The sequence below is a fragment of the Strongylocentrotus purpuratus genome, unplaced genomic scaffold (assembly GCF_000002235.5).
Source record: "Strongylocentrotus purpuratus isolate Spur 01 unplaced genomic scaffold, Spur_5.0 spur5_scaffold_12, whole genome shotgun sequence".
Lineage (NCBI taxonomy): Eukaryota > Metazoa > Echinodermata > Echinoidea > Camarodonta > Strongylocentrotidae > Strongylocentrotus > Strongylocentrotus purpuratus.
Window position 1 is genome coordinate 33405173 of NW_022145597.1, and position 17414 is coordinate 33422586.

Sequence of the window (17414 nt, forward strand, 5' to 3'; positions counted from 1 at the left end):
GACATTGATGTACATTTGCCACACTCAACCCAGGTGATGAAAATGGGTACCTGGCAGGAATTTATTCCTTGAAATGCTAGAGGGCCATATGGCAGCCGGGCTAAGGCCAGTGTCAAGTCTGACAGATATGTGCGCTATACAAGATAAGTTATTATTATGATACATAAAAATGTGTCTATGGATGTTAGCAATGAATTTTAACATGCATTCTCATTTGAAGCTATTGTTTCATGTAGCTAGATCTCCTCTACTAGTTCCGATGATCATGTGACATGTGAAGGGATAGATTGTAGACTTCTGATTTTTTTTTTATATCACATATTTATTTTGTGCAGTAAGTTATGCTTAATTGTGGTGTTTGTACATGTATGTATGTGCCTCTTGACTGTCCACGGTCCCATTTCATAAAACTTTTTATCTACCGGTATAACAAATGCTTAATTTCTATGATAAATTTGCTCTCGGCCAATCAGATGCCTTGTTTTCAGTAGCTTGTAACTTAATATTGATATCAAGTTTTATGAAACAGGGTCCTGGTGCTTCTTACTGTAAGAACCCAAGAATATTCCAATGAACCAAAGTTGCTATAGGCCACCACAAACAAACCTTACAACATTGACAGACAAAGATATTGAAATAAATGTAGAAGAAAAAAAAAATCTTCAGAACTGCAAATTTTTCCCAATTAACATCCCAAACTGTCATTTATAGTAATATCGAAACTGCAGTAAATTGTGAGCCTCCCAGTCAGAGATGATAGTGATATCACAAGACTGCTCTCACTGACTGTCAGTAGATCTGGTATATTATCTGAATGGAAACACTGACTGGTACATTTGCTTTTAATTTCAATGTTATGTTCAGTATTCTATGACACCAGGTATCATATTGAATGCAAGATTACCAGATATCTTTGACTCGCCCAAATGTCCTTAACAACCATGAATTTCAAAATAAAAAGCCTGCCTACATGTACATATCATAGGGGTGTTGGTTACAGTTCATGTTTGTATCATATTTATTACAATAATGACTTTGACATTCCGATACCAATTCCTATGTTGAGATTTTTTTGTTACATGAAAGTTTAAATTACAGGTTGTAGATTTGTTGTCGAAAGCAGGTGTTCTCTTTGACCAATTGTGAAGCAGTTGTTTCAGGGTTGGAGTAATGACCCTTGTTAGTAGAGGGTCATTTGCTTTACGATTTATTATAGAAGACTTATCAATATGTACATGCATGTATGTTCTCATGTGTTAAATAATATCGTTCAAGCAGCTAATATTTCACATTTTGTTTTCAGTTACACTTACTAAGAAGTGCCTGATTGATTAGGATGAAGTACAAGAACGCTTTATGAATAATTTAGTTAGCCAATAGTCCCTTGGTTAGAAGGTATAGAGTACAAAAGCTGTGATATCCTAAAAATCTATTTTCAGAATGTCTCAATTTTTTTCTTCATTTTCCGAAAGAGCATGAAAAATAATGACCAAATGTCGAAAACCAATGTAATATGTTAGGTATTGGCTGAGATATGACCATCTGAATAAATATTTCCTATAGAAACTCAGTGTTATATTGTTCTGGTTTTACTCTTGTGTACATGTAAATGTATTACCTTAAACATTAAAAAAAATATTTCAAATGACTCGTCCTAATTTCTCTAGATTTAAGAAACTTTCCCAGTGAAAAGGAGAACTATTTTTCTATCAATTTCTTTCTACTGAAATAAAAGACTCATGTGAAATGATATTGTTGATGTATTTCTTTGCTGTCTGTAGTGCGTGTTAGGGTGTGAACTATAGAAGGCCATCAAAAGGAATTAACAAAAATATAAATTGTAATCTAGTAAAATGAGAACTTGTCTAAAAAAAATTATATTTGAAAATTCCGATAGTTTAATCTTTTCAGTAAAAAGATGATTTCAATTAGAAAGGAGAATCCTTTAATGGCTTTTAATTCTTTGTGTATGTGTATCTTTAGTAATTCTTTGTAATGCTTTATTTTAAATGCCCAAATTACTTAAAAGTTTAGTATTGACTGTTTGTTTTCATGGGTAATATCGAATAGAAATTCCATTGTAATTCTTAATAGGTTAAATAGTAATTTATAAGAGAACCAAGCACAAGGGATACAGTGACACAAAGGCAGTGATTTTCAAGATTTTATTAGAAAAATATTCTCTGAACAAAATGAACTATTAGCCATGAACAGGATGATCTAATCAATCTACATGGGATGGGGCACAGTGGTTAAAAGACACGACTTGAAAATGTAATGTTCAGGGTTTGAACCAAGTAGCATGGGATGAGGCAAAGTGGTTAAAAGAGGGTACTTGAAACTGTAATGTTCAGGGTTTGAACCAAGAAACATTCCATACACTTTGGGGCTTCAATCTCCAGCATTGCATGACATATTATGACAATTGCTCCCCAGCCATTTTCTATCACTAGTATTCTAAACTTCAATTCTGGCCTTGACCTTAATCCTAGCCCAAACCATAAACAATCTAAAAATAAATTGTAACTCTAGCCTATATCTCTTACAAAATAAGAAATGAAATTTTGAAACACAAGGCAAAACTTAATCTTCACTTTTAACCCCTTGCCTACTGGAACTGAGTGGTGCCTGTATTAAGCCTATGGGAATGAGAATAGTCAGTAGGCAAAGGGTTGATAATAGGGACTTTTAGATTTGCGTGAATTGATACGTGGTACTTCCATTCAAGGCAGTGCTTTATAAGGACGTCGATCGTAGCATAGACCTATTGTCTTCGTGCGAATCTAAAAGTCCCTAATGTCCAGCTGCAGGACTTCCTTGGCAACGGAGCAATGATTGATTGACAGGTTGAACACACCCATCGCAGTTCTTCCTTACTCATTTATTTGAAACGGTAGAAGCCTGGAGCTTCACTGTGGCAATGTCGGATCCTTCTCTCAGATTCTTAACCTTCTCCTTAAATAGATGTAGTAACATAAGGGTGCAGTCTGACTTCTTTCATAAGGGTGCAGTCTGACTTCTTTCGTAAGGGTGCAATGATTGTATTTAGCTTTGTAGAAACAAGTCTAACGTCCCTTCTAGAGTTCTCCCATGATCTGAGGGTAGTATGTTCCATCTTGGAGGTTGCTTCCTGGTCTCATATAGATAGTCTGTATCAAGTATCACCCCCATCCTTCAATGTTCTCTTCCTAACATAGCAACGGGAGGAGAATATCCCAACAATGAGGGTAGCCTATCTGTTCATATCTTGATTTTGCACGCCTGAGCAGACATGATCCCTTCAACCAACCTCGGTTAGATGTCTTCAAAGTATGTTTCTGTTTGCTTACATCATGCAGTCCACTTCAGACACCTGCAGTGAAATAAAAGAGGGCACAGACAAAATGTATTATGAAGCAAGGTGAGCACATGTACTAGGGATATCAGCAATAAGAGTTGAGGGGCGGGGAATGCAAGAATGAATCATCAGTACCCTAACTCAACAATCTGAATTGATATTTCAGCTGCATGTTGATAATTATGAATACATATGAATAAATCTGTATTTGAGTATGACAATGTAAATAATCTATAATATTTTTAATAAGTTCTGCTTTATTAGAATTATCTTTTTAATACAAAGATTTTGAGGCCGAATTCGCCTCAGCTTTAAGGAACAATCATACAGGTTCAAGTCCAAGTAACTTTAAAATTTGGTTTAGACATACAAAATACCAACATTACTTCTAAAAATTCAAGGCCATAATTTTATCAAAATTATAATCATTTCATATGGAATAAATAGATCCACTCCTTCAATCTCAAGTAAGTGAATTCCTGCATCCTCCCTTTTCAACTGGAAGAGCCATTGTTTTTGTATACAAACAGAATCTTATTGCTTTTAAATTTGCATCTAGAGTTGTAGACAGTGTGCTTACCTGGTGTCCAAATGAGTCCCTAGACACTTAGTACAGCAGTATCGAGCTCCACAAGCCACACAGGTATAGTTAGATGGGAACGTGTGAAAAGTTAAGGAGAAATGCATAAAAAATACACAAGTACAGGAAGTAAAATACAATGCATCAATACTTCTACACAGCAGATAACGGTATGTTTCATAAGCATTCCACTGCAGGAACACTATATGTACTGATTGTACTTTACCTACATGTTTAACCTTTTTGTCCCTTGTGTGATAGCATTTACATTAGTACCAGATTACTGCTTTCTTTCGTTTATTTTCATCTTACTTACACAAAACATATTCTGATCCCCCCCCCCCCCCACCATGTTTTATTATTTTGCATTGCATCATCATGCAGGTGAATCAATTACGTAAGCCTCCCCGAAAAAATATTTTAAAAAATAAAATAATAATAATAATTTTAAAAAATAACAAGAAGAATAATAAATCAATCAATCAATCAATAAATAAATAAATAAAAAATACCCCCCCCCCCCAAAAAAAAAAAAACATTAAATTAAATTTTTAAATCCAACTGATATGGATGATGATTATCTAGGTTACATAATGGATGTAGCTTTCAAATGCCTAAAATGCAAGGATTTAAATGACATCAAATCAATTAAAGGATATCCACAGACAGCACAGAACTTCCTCTGCGGAGCTGGTGAGTGTGGCATACAGCAGGTCAAGTAGTTTGGAGGTTCATTCATACTCAGCTGTTCTTCCTCTACCAACATGTGAAATGTCTTTCTAAACCTCTGCTTGAAATGATCTCCTCTCTTCTTTCTCTTCTTAGTGGTAGGGGCTTCATAAGGACAAAGAAAGAAAACAGATTGCATGAGTTTGTAGCATCCCTGATTGGGGAAAAAAGGGGGGAACTTGTTTTCTGTGATTTCCAGGATAGCTGGTACCCTTGATTCTTCTTCTCTTCTTCCATTTTGAGTACATACCTCTTTACAGAGTACTTTACTATAACAGGGTGTGTGCAGGTGGACCACTACACCGGGGTTTCCCCCTACTCTTATACGAATAGTGCAGTGGGTTCTTAACATGCAAAGGAAGTGACTCTTCTCTACACGGGGCCTCCATTTAATGTCCTATCCGGAGTGTTTTCCATTTAACATAGCCTGCGTCTATGAACAAGGGGAGGGGCGCGTTAACACACAACGCAGGCTTCAGTCATCCGTCTGGGTGGGATTCGAACCTGGGATCTTTGGTTTGGCAGGCAGACGCTTTATCGACTGAGCCAACTCGCCTCTTCCATGATTGGTAGACGCAGACATACTTACTGTCTTCATTGGAATCAAACTGAGGAAGTTTCTTCTTGAGAAGGACCAGGTTTGCGTGAGGGTCTTCTTGAAAGTTGTCTTGTTCAAGGGCTTCTAGCTGTCGTCGTAATCGCTTGGCTCGGGTGAAGGAGTCAAGAACTCTCCTCTGAGCTAGCTCCTTCTGTCGACCTGTGGATAAGAAAAGATAGAGATTATACTTCACATCACTCCAGCAAAGCATAGAGTCAATGCTTATGCATATTGACCTCAAGCACTGCATACTTGCTGAGAGGCAGGTATTATACACAAATACACACACTATTGCATAGACTGCACACAATACTAGGAATGATTGGACTGATCAGCAAATTTGACACTAGACTTACAACTTCAATTTTTAAATTATTCTTTTTAACATCAGTAAGTTGAAGAAGTTGTATTTTACTGCTATTTAATTTAGGTGTCATCAATTGTAACTAAAGTACTGATTTTTAGTGAAATCAGTTGAGTTTTGTACAGTGGTGTTTGAAATGTTGAGAATCAAAAGCACAGCTTTTAATACACAGCCAGGGCAGCGTTTCTCGAAACCGTCATAAGAACAAGTTCACCGACATCCCATTGACATGCGTGTATTAAGTTTAACACGCGTTTCAGTGGGATGTCGGTGAACTTGTAGTTATGACGGTTTCGAGAAACGCTGCCCAGGTCATAGTGATGCTCCTAAGCTATGTGTGTGTGTGCAATATATTTTCACATGTTCAGGCAATAAACGACTTTTAACTCATGATCTTTATTTGGACATTTAATGAATATTTACTTCATGTTGGGTACGTTTTTAGTAGGGTGTCTCTACGCCGGAGTAACGGGTCAAATTTTAGATAGATCTAGCTAGGCATCTGATTCTGAACAAGGCTGAAGAATCACCCTTTTTCCCTTCGAAGACTTCTTCAAATTATAATTTCAAGTGGTTGGAAAGATGCCCAGACGAGTGGAAAAACATTGTAAGTCAAAATTGTAATTACTAGCTCTTTACATTGCGAAAAAAATGTAAACTAACACGCTGTTTGAATGAATCGTTTTCATAAACGGGGCTCTGGAGTCAGCTCCAAGAGTCCAATTAACAGGCAACAACAATTGTCCAACGCCTTCGGCATCGGCGTCGGAGCTCCCTGGAGTTTGGCCTGTACGTAGGACTAGGAGTAGTAAATAGCCCCGTACATAGCCTAATTGTTACTTATCGTAAAGAAAAATCCCAACAGATTCAGTTTTATTAAGACTATTAGGTTTTCTCTAGAGCCAAAAAGAATTTATTGGTTTCTTACCAGATTCCCTCGTTTGCTCTTTCGCCGGCATTTTCATGATTTCACACCAGTACCAGCCACACACAACACGGTCAAGATCAACACAATGTGTATAACTTGTCGAGAGAGGGCAGGTTACCATAAATTTTTCTCTGGCTGCTGAGTTTTCGTGGACCAGTGGATCTGAGATTATATTTAAAAAAGGAAAAGGAAGAAGGGGAAAAGGAAGAAGAAAAAGAAAAAAACATTAACAAAAACTTGAGATTTATGGAAAGTATGAATTTACAAATAGTAAACGAAAAAGAAAAAGAAAAAAAGTGAAAAGCGTAAACCATGCTAATTGCTAAAGCAAAACAACAACTTGCCCTCTTTTGCTGGGCACTCGCCCTCTCCCCTCTCTCATTTTTTCCAGCAAAACCCGTTTTTTTTTTTTGTTATTGTTTGTGAAAAGCAACGGAGAAAATAAAATATCATTGAAAAAAAGAAGAAAAAAAAATTATCATACATCTCAAGTGCACGAAGAGATGGAGCCCCCTCCCCTCGACGAAAACATACCGAAAGGCGTGCTTCCTGAAAAGTTTGTCGTTGTTTGGTATAGTTTGTATAAAGCTTTATAGATGTTCTAACTCGTTTCAATTAATATTTTGTTATTCTCTCTCTCTCTCTCTCTCTCTCTCTCTCTCTCTCTCTCTCTCTCTCTCTCTCTCTCTCTCTCTCTCTCTCTCTCACTGTGCATCACTTGACCTGTTAATGAGGGCATCAGTGGAAACTTTAGTGCCGGTAATGCAATAGGCCTAGGCTATTTTCGTATAATGTAACCAAATTTAATGCACTAGTCTTTGTGAAGTGCCTCAATACAAATTATTTCATTCACCTGATAAGAATAATAGTATTTCAAATTCAATAGACATAATCCGAACTGCATACATTATTGTTGCCAGGTAGGACAAACATTATGGCTTGACCTAATGACCTATATACCTAGCAATATGCAGTTTGCGTTCTGACTATTGAAATACTATTGTCAGTCTTATCAGGTGACTGAAATAATATATATTGAGGTACTTCACATATACTTATGCACTTAATTTGGTTACATTACGAAAATGGCCTATTGAAACAAAAAACAAAAGTCGAAACAACAAAATGGCTACATGTTAAGCGCCCTTCATGGGAGCATATACCTATTAATAATTTGAATTTTCTGCCATGATCACAAGATGATGGGGCGTTAATAAATTAGACTGGGCCATTATATGGGTCTAGTACAAGCATTGACATTGGCATTGACAGCATCACTCGTTATTGGATGATGATATAGGACTATACTATATCCTTTGTCAATACATGATACATTAACACTTCACCCAAGACAGTGAGGTAGGCCTAAACCTAAATGGTGATCCAATAAATGTCAACGGTTGATAATTTAATCCCTTGTTTCAAAGACTTCATCGACAAAAATAATGATCACAATCCTGGTTCAACAGTGAAATTAAATGTCCAACCCAGAGGCATGGCTCCCGTGGGCAAGGGGGGGGGGGGGGGGGGACTCAGTATATACCACCCCACTTTGTCAAAACTGCTCCTATTTACATGGGAAATGTACCTCTTTTACTTCAGATTAGGCCCTTTTTAGGTGCCCGTTCCACATTGTTATAGGCCTAAGTGCATGCCTCCCTTTTACTTTGACAAGAGCCTCATTTCCTTTGTATTAATAATAATTAATGTCCCCTTTCACCTCCAAGTGATAATTACCCTTTTTATTTTGACTCCTGCCCCCATTTCCTTTTTAATAAGTGCCCCCATTTCACCTCTGATAACTATCCTTATTAAAATCTGATGCGGCCCCTTTTTGATAAGTGTCCCCTTTCCCCTTTTACAGGAACGAGACGTTTCACCTCGGATAGTTGCCCTTTTAAATTTGATACGGATTATTTCTATTTTCTAATAAGTTAGTGTCCTTTCCCCCTGTGATAAGCGCCCCCTTTTCTTCCTCCATAAGACAGTGGGCCCCTAATTTAAAGCGACTATATAAGAACAACTTTGTTTTTTAATTCCCCAAAAGATCGCTTGTCCACATTATAGTTGATGTTATTTTGTAACTTATTAAAGGTCTTTTCGGTCTTTCATGATGAGATTCATCAGGATTTATATTTCCTCCTATATTACTATATATAATTATTGGTCGGAATGCGATCTCGCAAATATTCTTTTGTTGTATTATTAAACATAAACGTTATTTCTCGTAAATGTAGAAAATAAGTTTACACGAAACTGACAAACGAAACTTACACTGATAGTTCAAGATTATACAAATAAATGACATGTGCCAAACAATTTTGGTGAAAAATGTATAGTGGCTAATTAATGACCATAGAAAGATAAGGAAATCCGGGTAAGTACATGTTGGCCCGACATCATTATGGGAGTTGTGGTATTTATCGAAGATGATGCCCAGTATCTTTTTGTGAGTAATTTTTATTTTACTATAGTTCAAACAACCAAGCTACTGCAGAATAAATCATAGCAATTTCTCTCAAAAATACGATTCCGTACCAGGGCTCAAGATTTGCTTTATGGTAGAAGCTTGTCATTGTGTGATTTTTTTTTTGTTACTCTTCTGGCCTCAGGTTGAAAGAGACTGGGATGCCGGACCAGAGGGGATTAAGAAAAATAGAAAATGGTACAGAAAAATCAGAAGTAAAAAAGATATCATTATAAACAGCTAAGAGAATAAAAGAGAGAATGAGATATCATTATGAACACATGAGAGAATAAAAGAGAGAATGAGATATCAATAACAGAAATAAAGAGAGAAGAAGAAGAAGAAGAAGAAGAAGAAGAAGAAGAAGAAGAAGAAGAAGAAGAAGAAGAAGAAGAGGAGGAGGAAGAAGAAGAAGTTCAAGTTCAAGTTCAAGTTCACTTTATTCAATACTTTCATTAAAAATATACAAAGGAAAACAAACTTATAAAAGTTAAAATATAATACATGTATCAATATATAACATGAGAGTAACACAAGTGGAGAAGACCTGAGGAACAAGGGGAAAACTTCTAAACATGTACATTAATGAGTATTTGGAGACTAGACAGGAAGGCCGGGCCTTATGTAAAAGTCTGTCTCCAGTAATTGTATAAAAACTAAGTATATTATTTAAATTTCTTATTTGTTATTAAAGGAAGAAAAAAGGAAATAATTTGCATTCACATGGACTCTCTCCCACACACCAACACACTCTTTTCAGTCTGATGAACATTAAGAATAGAGGTTTTTGCACTTTTGAGTATTGGCCTACAGTTTAAATTTTCTTTTAAAACTATTGAGAAGAAGAAGATGAAGACGAAGAAGAAGAACCGAGAACTTGAAGTGGAGATGTGATCATGATGAGTGGAGGAAAAATAGTTGGAAATAAAGTAATAGGGCCTAAAAGAATAACCGCCGAAGAGAGAAAGCAACAAGATGCTAAGTAATAGATAAAAGAGAAACCTAGAGAAAAAGAACCAAAGAACACTAGAATAGTTTCTAGGCGTCGATGTTCATTTTGAGTCACTAGCGGACACGACCTTTATCCAGCCTTTGCTCAAAGAGGGAACTCCCTATATACCGCACCACGGCCACCATTGCATCGTAATGGTCTGCGGAAATCATTCTACCATTTCAGCTTCAATTTGGCAACTATATAGTGCATCCCATGAAAATGGCGGATGATATTGCATCGACGATCCGGAGAAAGCAGATAACAAATCAAACTGGAAGACCAATACTCTCGTAGAAGCTGTTGGTATTTTACCTCTGAACTTGTATACGAGATTTTGAGGTGCTATTCTGGATAAATACCTGCCATCAATAAGGGAATTTTGTGAGATAAACCTAACGACAAAGGATCCACGTCGAACATTTTTTGACTATTTTGTGCAGCCAATGAAGCAGCAGGACCAGTGACGCGTTGTGCAATCATTTCCTACGCTCATCCTCTGGCGTGCTGTGCTGGTGGTGCGGCCTGCGGTGGTGGTAGTACGGCACTGGTATACATGTACACACTCATGTGTGAACCTGCGTGTATCAGACATAAAATCTAACTAAATAACAAAGTCGAAGACTGTATTGTCACATGGAATATATAGAGCATCTTTATTATTGTCTGACAGCTACTACATGTACATGTACCTCAACAACTCGAACATTGAGATTCTGACTTCTGAGTCCTTGACTCCGATTGATTTGTCTGCATGTGCTGCTAAACCTGCGGTCAATTTAAATTTTTCTTCAACTTTGGATTTTTAAGTCTCATATCGCACTGTTCTTGTTTGCATATTGTGAAGAATAATAGACTGCATTTCAATCAATCGTTTACCAGTCCTCTGGAATATATTTGTGGATCTTATTCAAATCGAAGACAGTGACAATTTTAAGAGGTGCTTTGTGGACATCAGGGATGAAGGATATTTTCGACATTCGGTAGCAAAACATCAAGACATCAAAATGAGTAGCAGAAATGCACATCACAGTTTAACGAAGGTTAGTGTACTTACTCTCTAAGTTTTGTTCAAAAAAATGATGTAGACTAGAGTCTACATGAGGGTTAAAGGAAATTTTCAAATTTTAGAACGATATTTTCAAGAAAGTAAAGGCGAAGTATTAGTGTCAATTTGTAATTTTAGAAAGTTTGTATGGATTTTTTCATTGACTTCATGGAAATTTTGTTGAGGGAGCCCTCCACACACACTTTTTTTTGAGAAGTGACTTTGAGTTTAATTATCTGCTTTTCTTCTCTTTCTATGATTGCCATTTTGATTTACTAATTAATATTGTGAACTGAGAATGGATTTAGAAATTATTGAGATGAGCTTGTAACACAGCTGATTTATTTTATATCTATCATGTATACTACAGATATACAAATTTACATTTTATGCCTAGATTAGTTTCAATATTATTTCATGTTCATTGCTATGACAGTTTTTATTAATTACAGAATATATTTAATAGTGTAGTTTTTTATTTAAAAAAAAGAAGATTTTCATGATGATTGTTATACAGTATATTGAATTGAGAGTTTGCCAGTAGACTTACTTACTAGACTTACGTACTGTAGATGTAGAGTACATGTACAGCATACATTTACGGTACATGTACATGTACTGTACAACATGTATGCAGGGGTGGGGGAATGCAATCAAAGACTATTTAAATATTTGAATACCCTCCTGTTTTCAGGAAAATGATAATGAAAGAAACTAAGAAAGAATAAAAATAATGTAAGAACACTTAATTAAAGGACTCACTAAACATATTTGACCAATAGGTATGTACATGTACACTCACATGTACATGTAAGCCCCTGCATTTAGAAAAGTACATGTTTTCAATAGCTCTAGATTATGGTTCATGACCAATATTGGCTGATGTGTCCAAAATTATTTTGGATTACATGTACTTCCCCTTCTAGCAGTCCATAATTGTATGGGTTAATCAGTATCAGATGTGCATACTGGTACATGTAGGCTATACTTAATAGTTTGAACATATTTGTGGCTTACGGTACACATGTACATAGGCTACTGTAATTATTTGTTTCCTACTCTGCCTGATAAGGCATCCCATATAATGACTCGGACTTGGTATTTTGGATTTTCTCTCATGACAGATAATTAAGGAAAAATATCAGAGTGTTTTGGCAAGGATACCTTACAGAGATCCCTATTTCCTATTCATAATGAGATTTTAAGCTTGTTTACATTGTACAGTATACATGTACATGTATGTAATTTATATTCAGCACTTAATGTACACAATTAAATTATGTACATGTAATTTAAAGCAGTTGGTGCTTAGAATGTACATGAACATGTAGTTTTGTACACAAAGGTACAAGTAAAACAGGTGACAATTTTTGTATATACATGTACATGTAAGAGGAACTGCCATCATAATATGACCTGCTTTGATGCTTTCTGTTACTAATTCTAAAGAAATTTATTCCATTTGATAGTACTGCGTACCATGCCTTTGTTAAAAAAGAATGTAATGCACAAAGAATGTGCTAAATACCAGAACCCCAGTGAACCATGTATACAAGACTACAAGTAGTCAGGTACATAGTTATTTTTAAAAAGACACACAATAACTTTTTGATATTTAATTAAATTACACTAATATATGAGTACATGTACATGTACTAGTAAGGCCTACGTTTACAGTAGGCCAACATGCAGTACTGCATGATGCTTACATGTTTGTACATGTACATGTACATGTACATGTACATATACATGTACATGTACATACCAATATATAAATGTATCACATAGAAAACAACTATAATAAATAGGACAAGGAGTTGCTATTTCTTGCCAAAACACTGGTATAATTTAATAATTTCTGCTCGTTTTACAGAGACAACTGTTAAAACAATATGTACAACTAATTCAATCTACACAATATTTGATAATAATAACTGTCCTTGTTCACAGTCACTCTTTTTGGATTTTTATTTTCAGAGGCAACTTTCATGCTGTACAATACATGTACCGTACAGTACATGTACATTGTACATGTAGGCATAAAGACAAAGCCCTATTTATACAAGTAGTTCATTTTAGCTTCCCAGAGCTGCACTGCTCACCATTCCCTTGTACTTTTGTCCCCCCCCCCCCAACAAAACAAAAAAAATAAAAATGTCTACTGTAGAGTCTGACAATTGTACTCGTTTTTATGTCTGGTCAAATTGGTTGTTTTATTGAATGAGGAATCACCTGATGTTGTTGATTTCATGGTGATCATTTAATGACATTCATTGCATGACACTCATTGGGCGTTAACAGGTCTCATTAAGCTTCTGAACTCTTGTAGTCTTGTGCCAGACATTGATATGTCATGATAAATGCATTTTCAGAAATACAATTTGAAGGAAAAAAAGGTGTGTTGTTCCCTTGATTAACTGACTTTGATATACGTGTATCTACTGTTGAAGAAGCCTTCTTTAAAGAGGAGACATCTTCTTTTCCCAGCACATTCTTCAACACTTGGATTCTGCCATTTTGGGGGTGAAATTGCCAGTTTTGCCACCCATGGCACAAAAAACTGTTAAACAGTTGAGAAAACTCAGGCTTCTTAGCAGGAAATGGGTTTACCCCTGGCCCAAATATGTATGGTCTCACAGCATCTTTAAAGGGATCCGGTAACTTTGTCTCAGATTCTGAAATAAAATTCTGGATTTAGCTCATGATGCAATGATAATTATAAACCTTTAGGTCAGTCAGGAACCCCATGACTTTTACAAGCCGATCGCCTGTCTGATTATCAAGATATTTATGATTGGAATTACAAATTTTGAAAACCGTTCGCCTGACGGTTTTCATAACACTACAGTCTATTGGGGAAAATGAGTATGGTAAAACCGGTCACTCAAAGATTTTTACTTTTTTGAGGTACTTCTTGATCATTTTGAAGCGCAATTTTTTTAGGGCTTCAATATTACACCATATCATAGACACTGATAACACGTAGGGCCGTGTATCTCAGATTTAACGTTGTTAAACGATGCCTTTAATAGGAGCGTGACAAGGGGAAAACAAAAGCAATTTGCAGACCTGTCTAAAAGTACAGTATACATTACATGTATACTGTATGTAAAGGAGTTATATTTACAAGTTGAGGCGTACCTGGCAGGAATTGATTACACTTACATGTACATGTATATGCTTGAGTGCCATAATGGCAGCCAAGCTTTAAGCTGAGGTAATTGTGGAGAGCCAGGTGTGTGTAAACCGCCAACTCCAAGATCATGATTTCATGCTTACAGGTACATTGTACAGGTACATATTTGTGGAGAATAACTGGAAATTTATGATCACTCATGCTTGGTTGGAATGCCAGCGTTAGACTAGTTGGCATGAATTCAACACAACTATTTTACGCTGTGTATTTGTGTAGAGATAATGACACGCTAAATAGGGCCAGTACTGGTTACCTCCTAGGTCCAAAGTCCAAGTCTATAGTACAAGCACCTGACAATGAATAGTCTGCCATTGAGACCACTGGACACCCCGCCCCCAAAACAAGCAAACAATCAAGTTTGTGGTATCTGTACAGTATCATGTCACATCCACAACCTTCATAAGCCTCATATCACACTTCCCTGGTTACATACATTGTACATGTACAGTATGTACAGTATGTACAAATTTGAAGATGATTGTTTATCTACCTGCTATTAGAAAGCATGTGCTGTATATATAAAGTTGAAGCAGCCAGGGGACTGATGGCTTCAAGTCCTCTCCCCGGGTAATGAGGATTTAATGCCTTACCAAAGGGCAGGAGTTACAAGACCACTGCTCTACCACTGACCATCTTGAGCCACCTATTCAATGTGCAAAATCACTCTCAAACCACTGTGGAGTGTATGTTGAGCAATGGACAAAAACAACAACAGTTTCGTACAATATACTAGAGTCTGTTATAATAGGCTAATGTGTTACATCACAGATGCCTAGTCTGATATTTGATTGTCCCGGTATTCGTTTTTTGCCCCTCTCTGAACTATTCACCAACAGTGATGTTATTTTACATTCATTGTCATTTTTCTCTTGGCGAGGTCTCACAAATGGGGTTGCATGATACCGAATTCATTAACTCCCAAATTCAGAACTTTAATTTATATTTTTCACTTCATAGTGAGAGGCTCTGTCTGCTAATGATGTTTTTGAGGTACAAAAAGTCAAATACTATATAAGGTCAATTTACACAGCCCAAACACCATTTTGGAAATCATTGATTTTTGGACTGCAATTTATATTACTGGAAAAACCCATTAAAAAACATCAATGTTTGCTCCTTCCAGTTGTTGAGTAGTGCATGTACATGTACACGACTTGTCGCTGCTCTGCATACGATCTCACAGAAACGAGGAAAGTCACATGACGAAATACCAGAAGTTTTGAGAGCACGAAATCTGTGAAGTTTTGGCAGGTGTTTAAAACAAAATTCACAGATTTTGGCAGGTGTTGTTAACAAACACACCCAGGAGACCTGTGTATATTTGCGATTTCAGTTTTTTGTCATGTTTGCAGTTAGATGTACATGTACCAGTAGTTGCTTTGCCAAAATGAAACACCAGAAAATGAGAAAAATCAACAATTCTTGCTTGCAATGTACATGTATCCTCTATGATAACCTGATAGAAACATTAGTTCTTAACATGTACAAATGTACATGTACCGGTAGGTACAGTGTAGGTATTTGCTTTATCAATGGGGCAAAAAACAATAGGCCTACAGTACTACTGTACTGTACATGGACTGTAAACTACAAGTAACCTTGCTGAAGTTGCTGTCATCATGAGCATCTTTGTTTTCAAGAAAATATAAAAAATTAGACATTGTTTAAATTTTTTTTTTATCAGCAGGGTATAAGGTACATGTACATGTCCATGTACTGTACATACTGTATGGCCTATCTCCAAAGACACAATGCATTTCTTAGTGATTCAGTTATGTAACTTACTGTACATGTACATAAATATTGGGCGTACATTCAAAACAGAAGAGGAAGACAATAGAGAGGGATGAAGACAGAACAAATAAAGAACTCAAGAGGGCTCTGTTATCTGTACCTGCCCTTGGCAGAACAACCGAGATAGAAACAAAAGGGCTGTATTGAAAAAACTTGTAGCAACAGAAAGCTGTTTGCGCAAAAATTACTACCGGTACTGTTTGTTTTTAGGAATAAGCTTGTTAACATTGTTTATAACAATGACTACTGAACATGTACATGTAAATATTATTTTTTGCCTTCCAAGGTATCATTCTTTGTTGAAAATTGACAACAAGAAAGATGAGGCTATTACAAAAAAATATTATGTTTAGCGTCCCCGCCCGCTTCCGTTTTGGGGGCCCCTTTTTTAAAGTAAAAAACATGAATAACATTCTGCTAAAATTATCTATTTCTGATTTTACACACACACAGAAAAAAAATGCCGACGACCATCTTGAAAAATAGCCTGACTGTCAAGAAAAATGTACCGAGCGGCCATTTTGAGCGGTCATTTTGAAGATAAAAAAGAAGAAAAAAAAGGGCCTCCTCCTTCCTATTTTTCAAAAAGGCAGGACGCAAATCATGTTTTTTTGGTTTTATTTGGCCTAATTGATTTGTATCATACCCTGTGGCAGGCCTGTGCTATTATTTTCTTTCAAATAAGAGGAAAACTGAATTGTTTCACTCACCTTAGTTGAAGAAGCCTGTGAATCTAATCTCAGCTTGTTATGATCCCATGTTTACTGCACTTTCTATTACGTGATGATCGGTAATATGGGAAGCCTGCAATTAGGACCTTGTCTCCTTCCCCTGGCCCAATCAAGTCAAAACACCTCTTTTTCCCCCTCTCTGAAAGGTTTTCCTCTCTTCGTCTGGTGTCTCAACAAGGCCTACAGGCAGAGAGGGTTTCTCATGCTGTAAAATCATGTATCCTGTTATTCACAGCTCAAGTTCATGTACACAAAATTTGTTTTGAAACAAGTTTGAGTTCAGCCTTCTTATATGAAGGTTGTTTGTCAAGACCTACTGTACTGTACGTGGAAGGTGGTTTCGTCAATCTACCCGGGTCTATTCGCGTCATGTTAGGGAAAGTTCAGGCAGCCGGCCTTTACCTGTCATGAACTGTGCGAGAGGGAGGGGGGGCAAGAGACCTGGCTGCAGGAGATAATGACACAAGCTATTGGGAGGGGGACATGCGCAAAGTGATCTTGACTTAGTCACCGTCACGCAACCGCTTAAGATTTAGGATAGAGTCAGTTAAACTAATCAGAGACTTAGCCAAGGGAGTAGCAATTTTATGTTAATGAGATCATGAGGATCGTCAACGAGCAAGGGGGATCAACCTTTTTTTTCTGATAGAT

At 36.6% G+C, this 17414-nt stretch overlaps 2 protein-coding genes across 2 annotated transcripts in view; one reads left to right on the forward strand and one right to left on the reverse strand.

The window, feature by feature from the left end:
* Positions 1-2151: 2151 nt before the first annotated feature.
* Positions 2152-17158, reverse strand: LOC764645 (zinc finger HIT domain-containing protein 1). The gene is made up of 6 exons (XM_011666822.2): positions 16743-17158; positions 6537-6698; positions 5236-5403; positions 4577-4751; positions 3918-3998; positions 2152-3352 (listed from the first exon to the last, which is right to left on the reverse strand). Exons 2-6 carry the CDS (start codon positions 6655-6657, stop codon positions 3331-3333), a joined length of 567 nt encoding a protein of 188 aa, XP_011665124.1. The 5' UTR covers positions 6658-6698; positions 16743-17158; the 3' UTR covers positions 2152-3330.
* Positions 10312-17414, forward strand: part of LOC591674 (serine/threonine-protein kinase 25) — a 45309-nt gene continuing 38206 nt past the window's right edge. Inside the window, exon 1 of the mRNA XM_030982483.1 lies at positions 10312-11037. Coding sequence (XP_030838343.1) covers positions 11002-11037 — 36 coding nt within the window. The 5' untranslated portion in view covers positions 10312-11001. The remainder of the gene's footprint in view (positions 11038-17414) is intronic.

What these genes read in the sequence shown, in the direction of transcription:
- LOC764645 (XM_011666822.2), bottom strand. Translation starts at nt 6,657, where the DNA reads ATGGTAACCTGCCCTCTCTCGACAAGTTATACACATTGTGTTGATCTT. An exon ending in AGAGCAAACGAGGGAATCTG is followed by an intron (nt 5,404 to 6,536) that starts GTAAGAAACCAA and finishes TCTTATCCACAG; the next exon opens with GTCGACAGAAGGAGCTAGCT. An exon ending in AAGTTCTGTGCTGTCTGTGG is followed by an intron (nt 3,999 to 4,576) that starts ATATCCTTTAAT and finishes AACTTTTCACAC; the next exon opens with GTTCCCATCTAACTATACCT.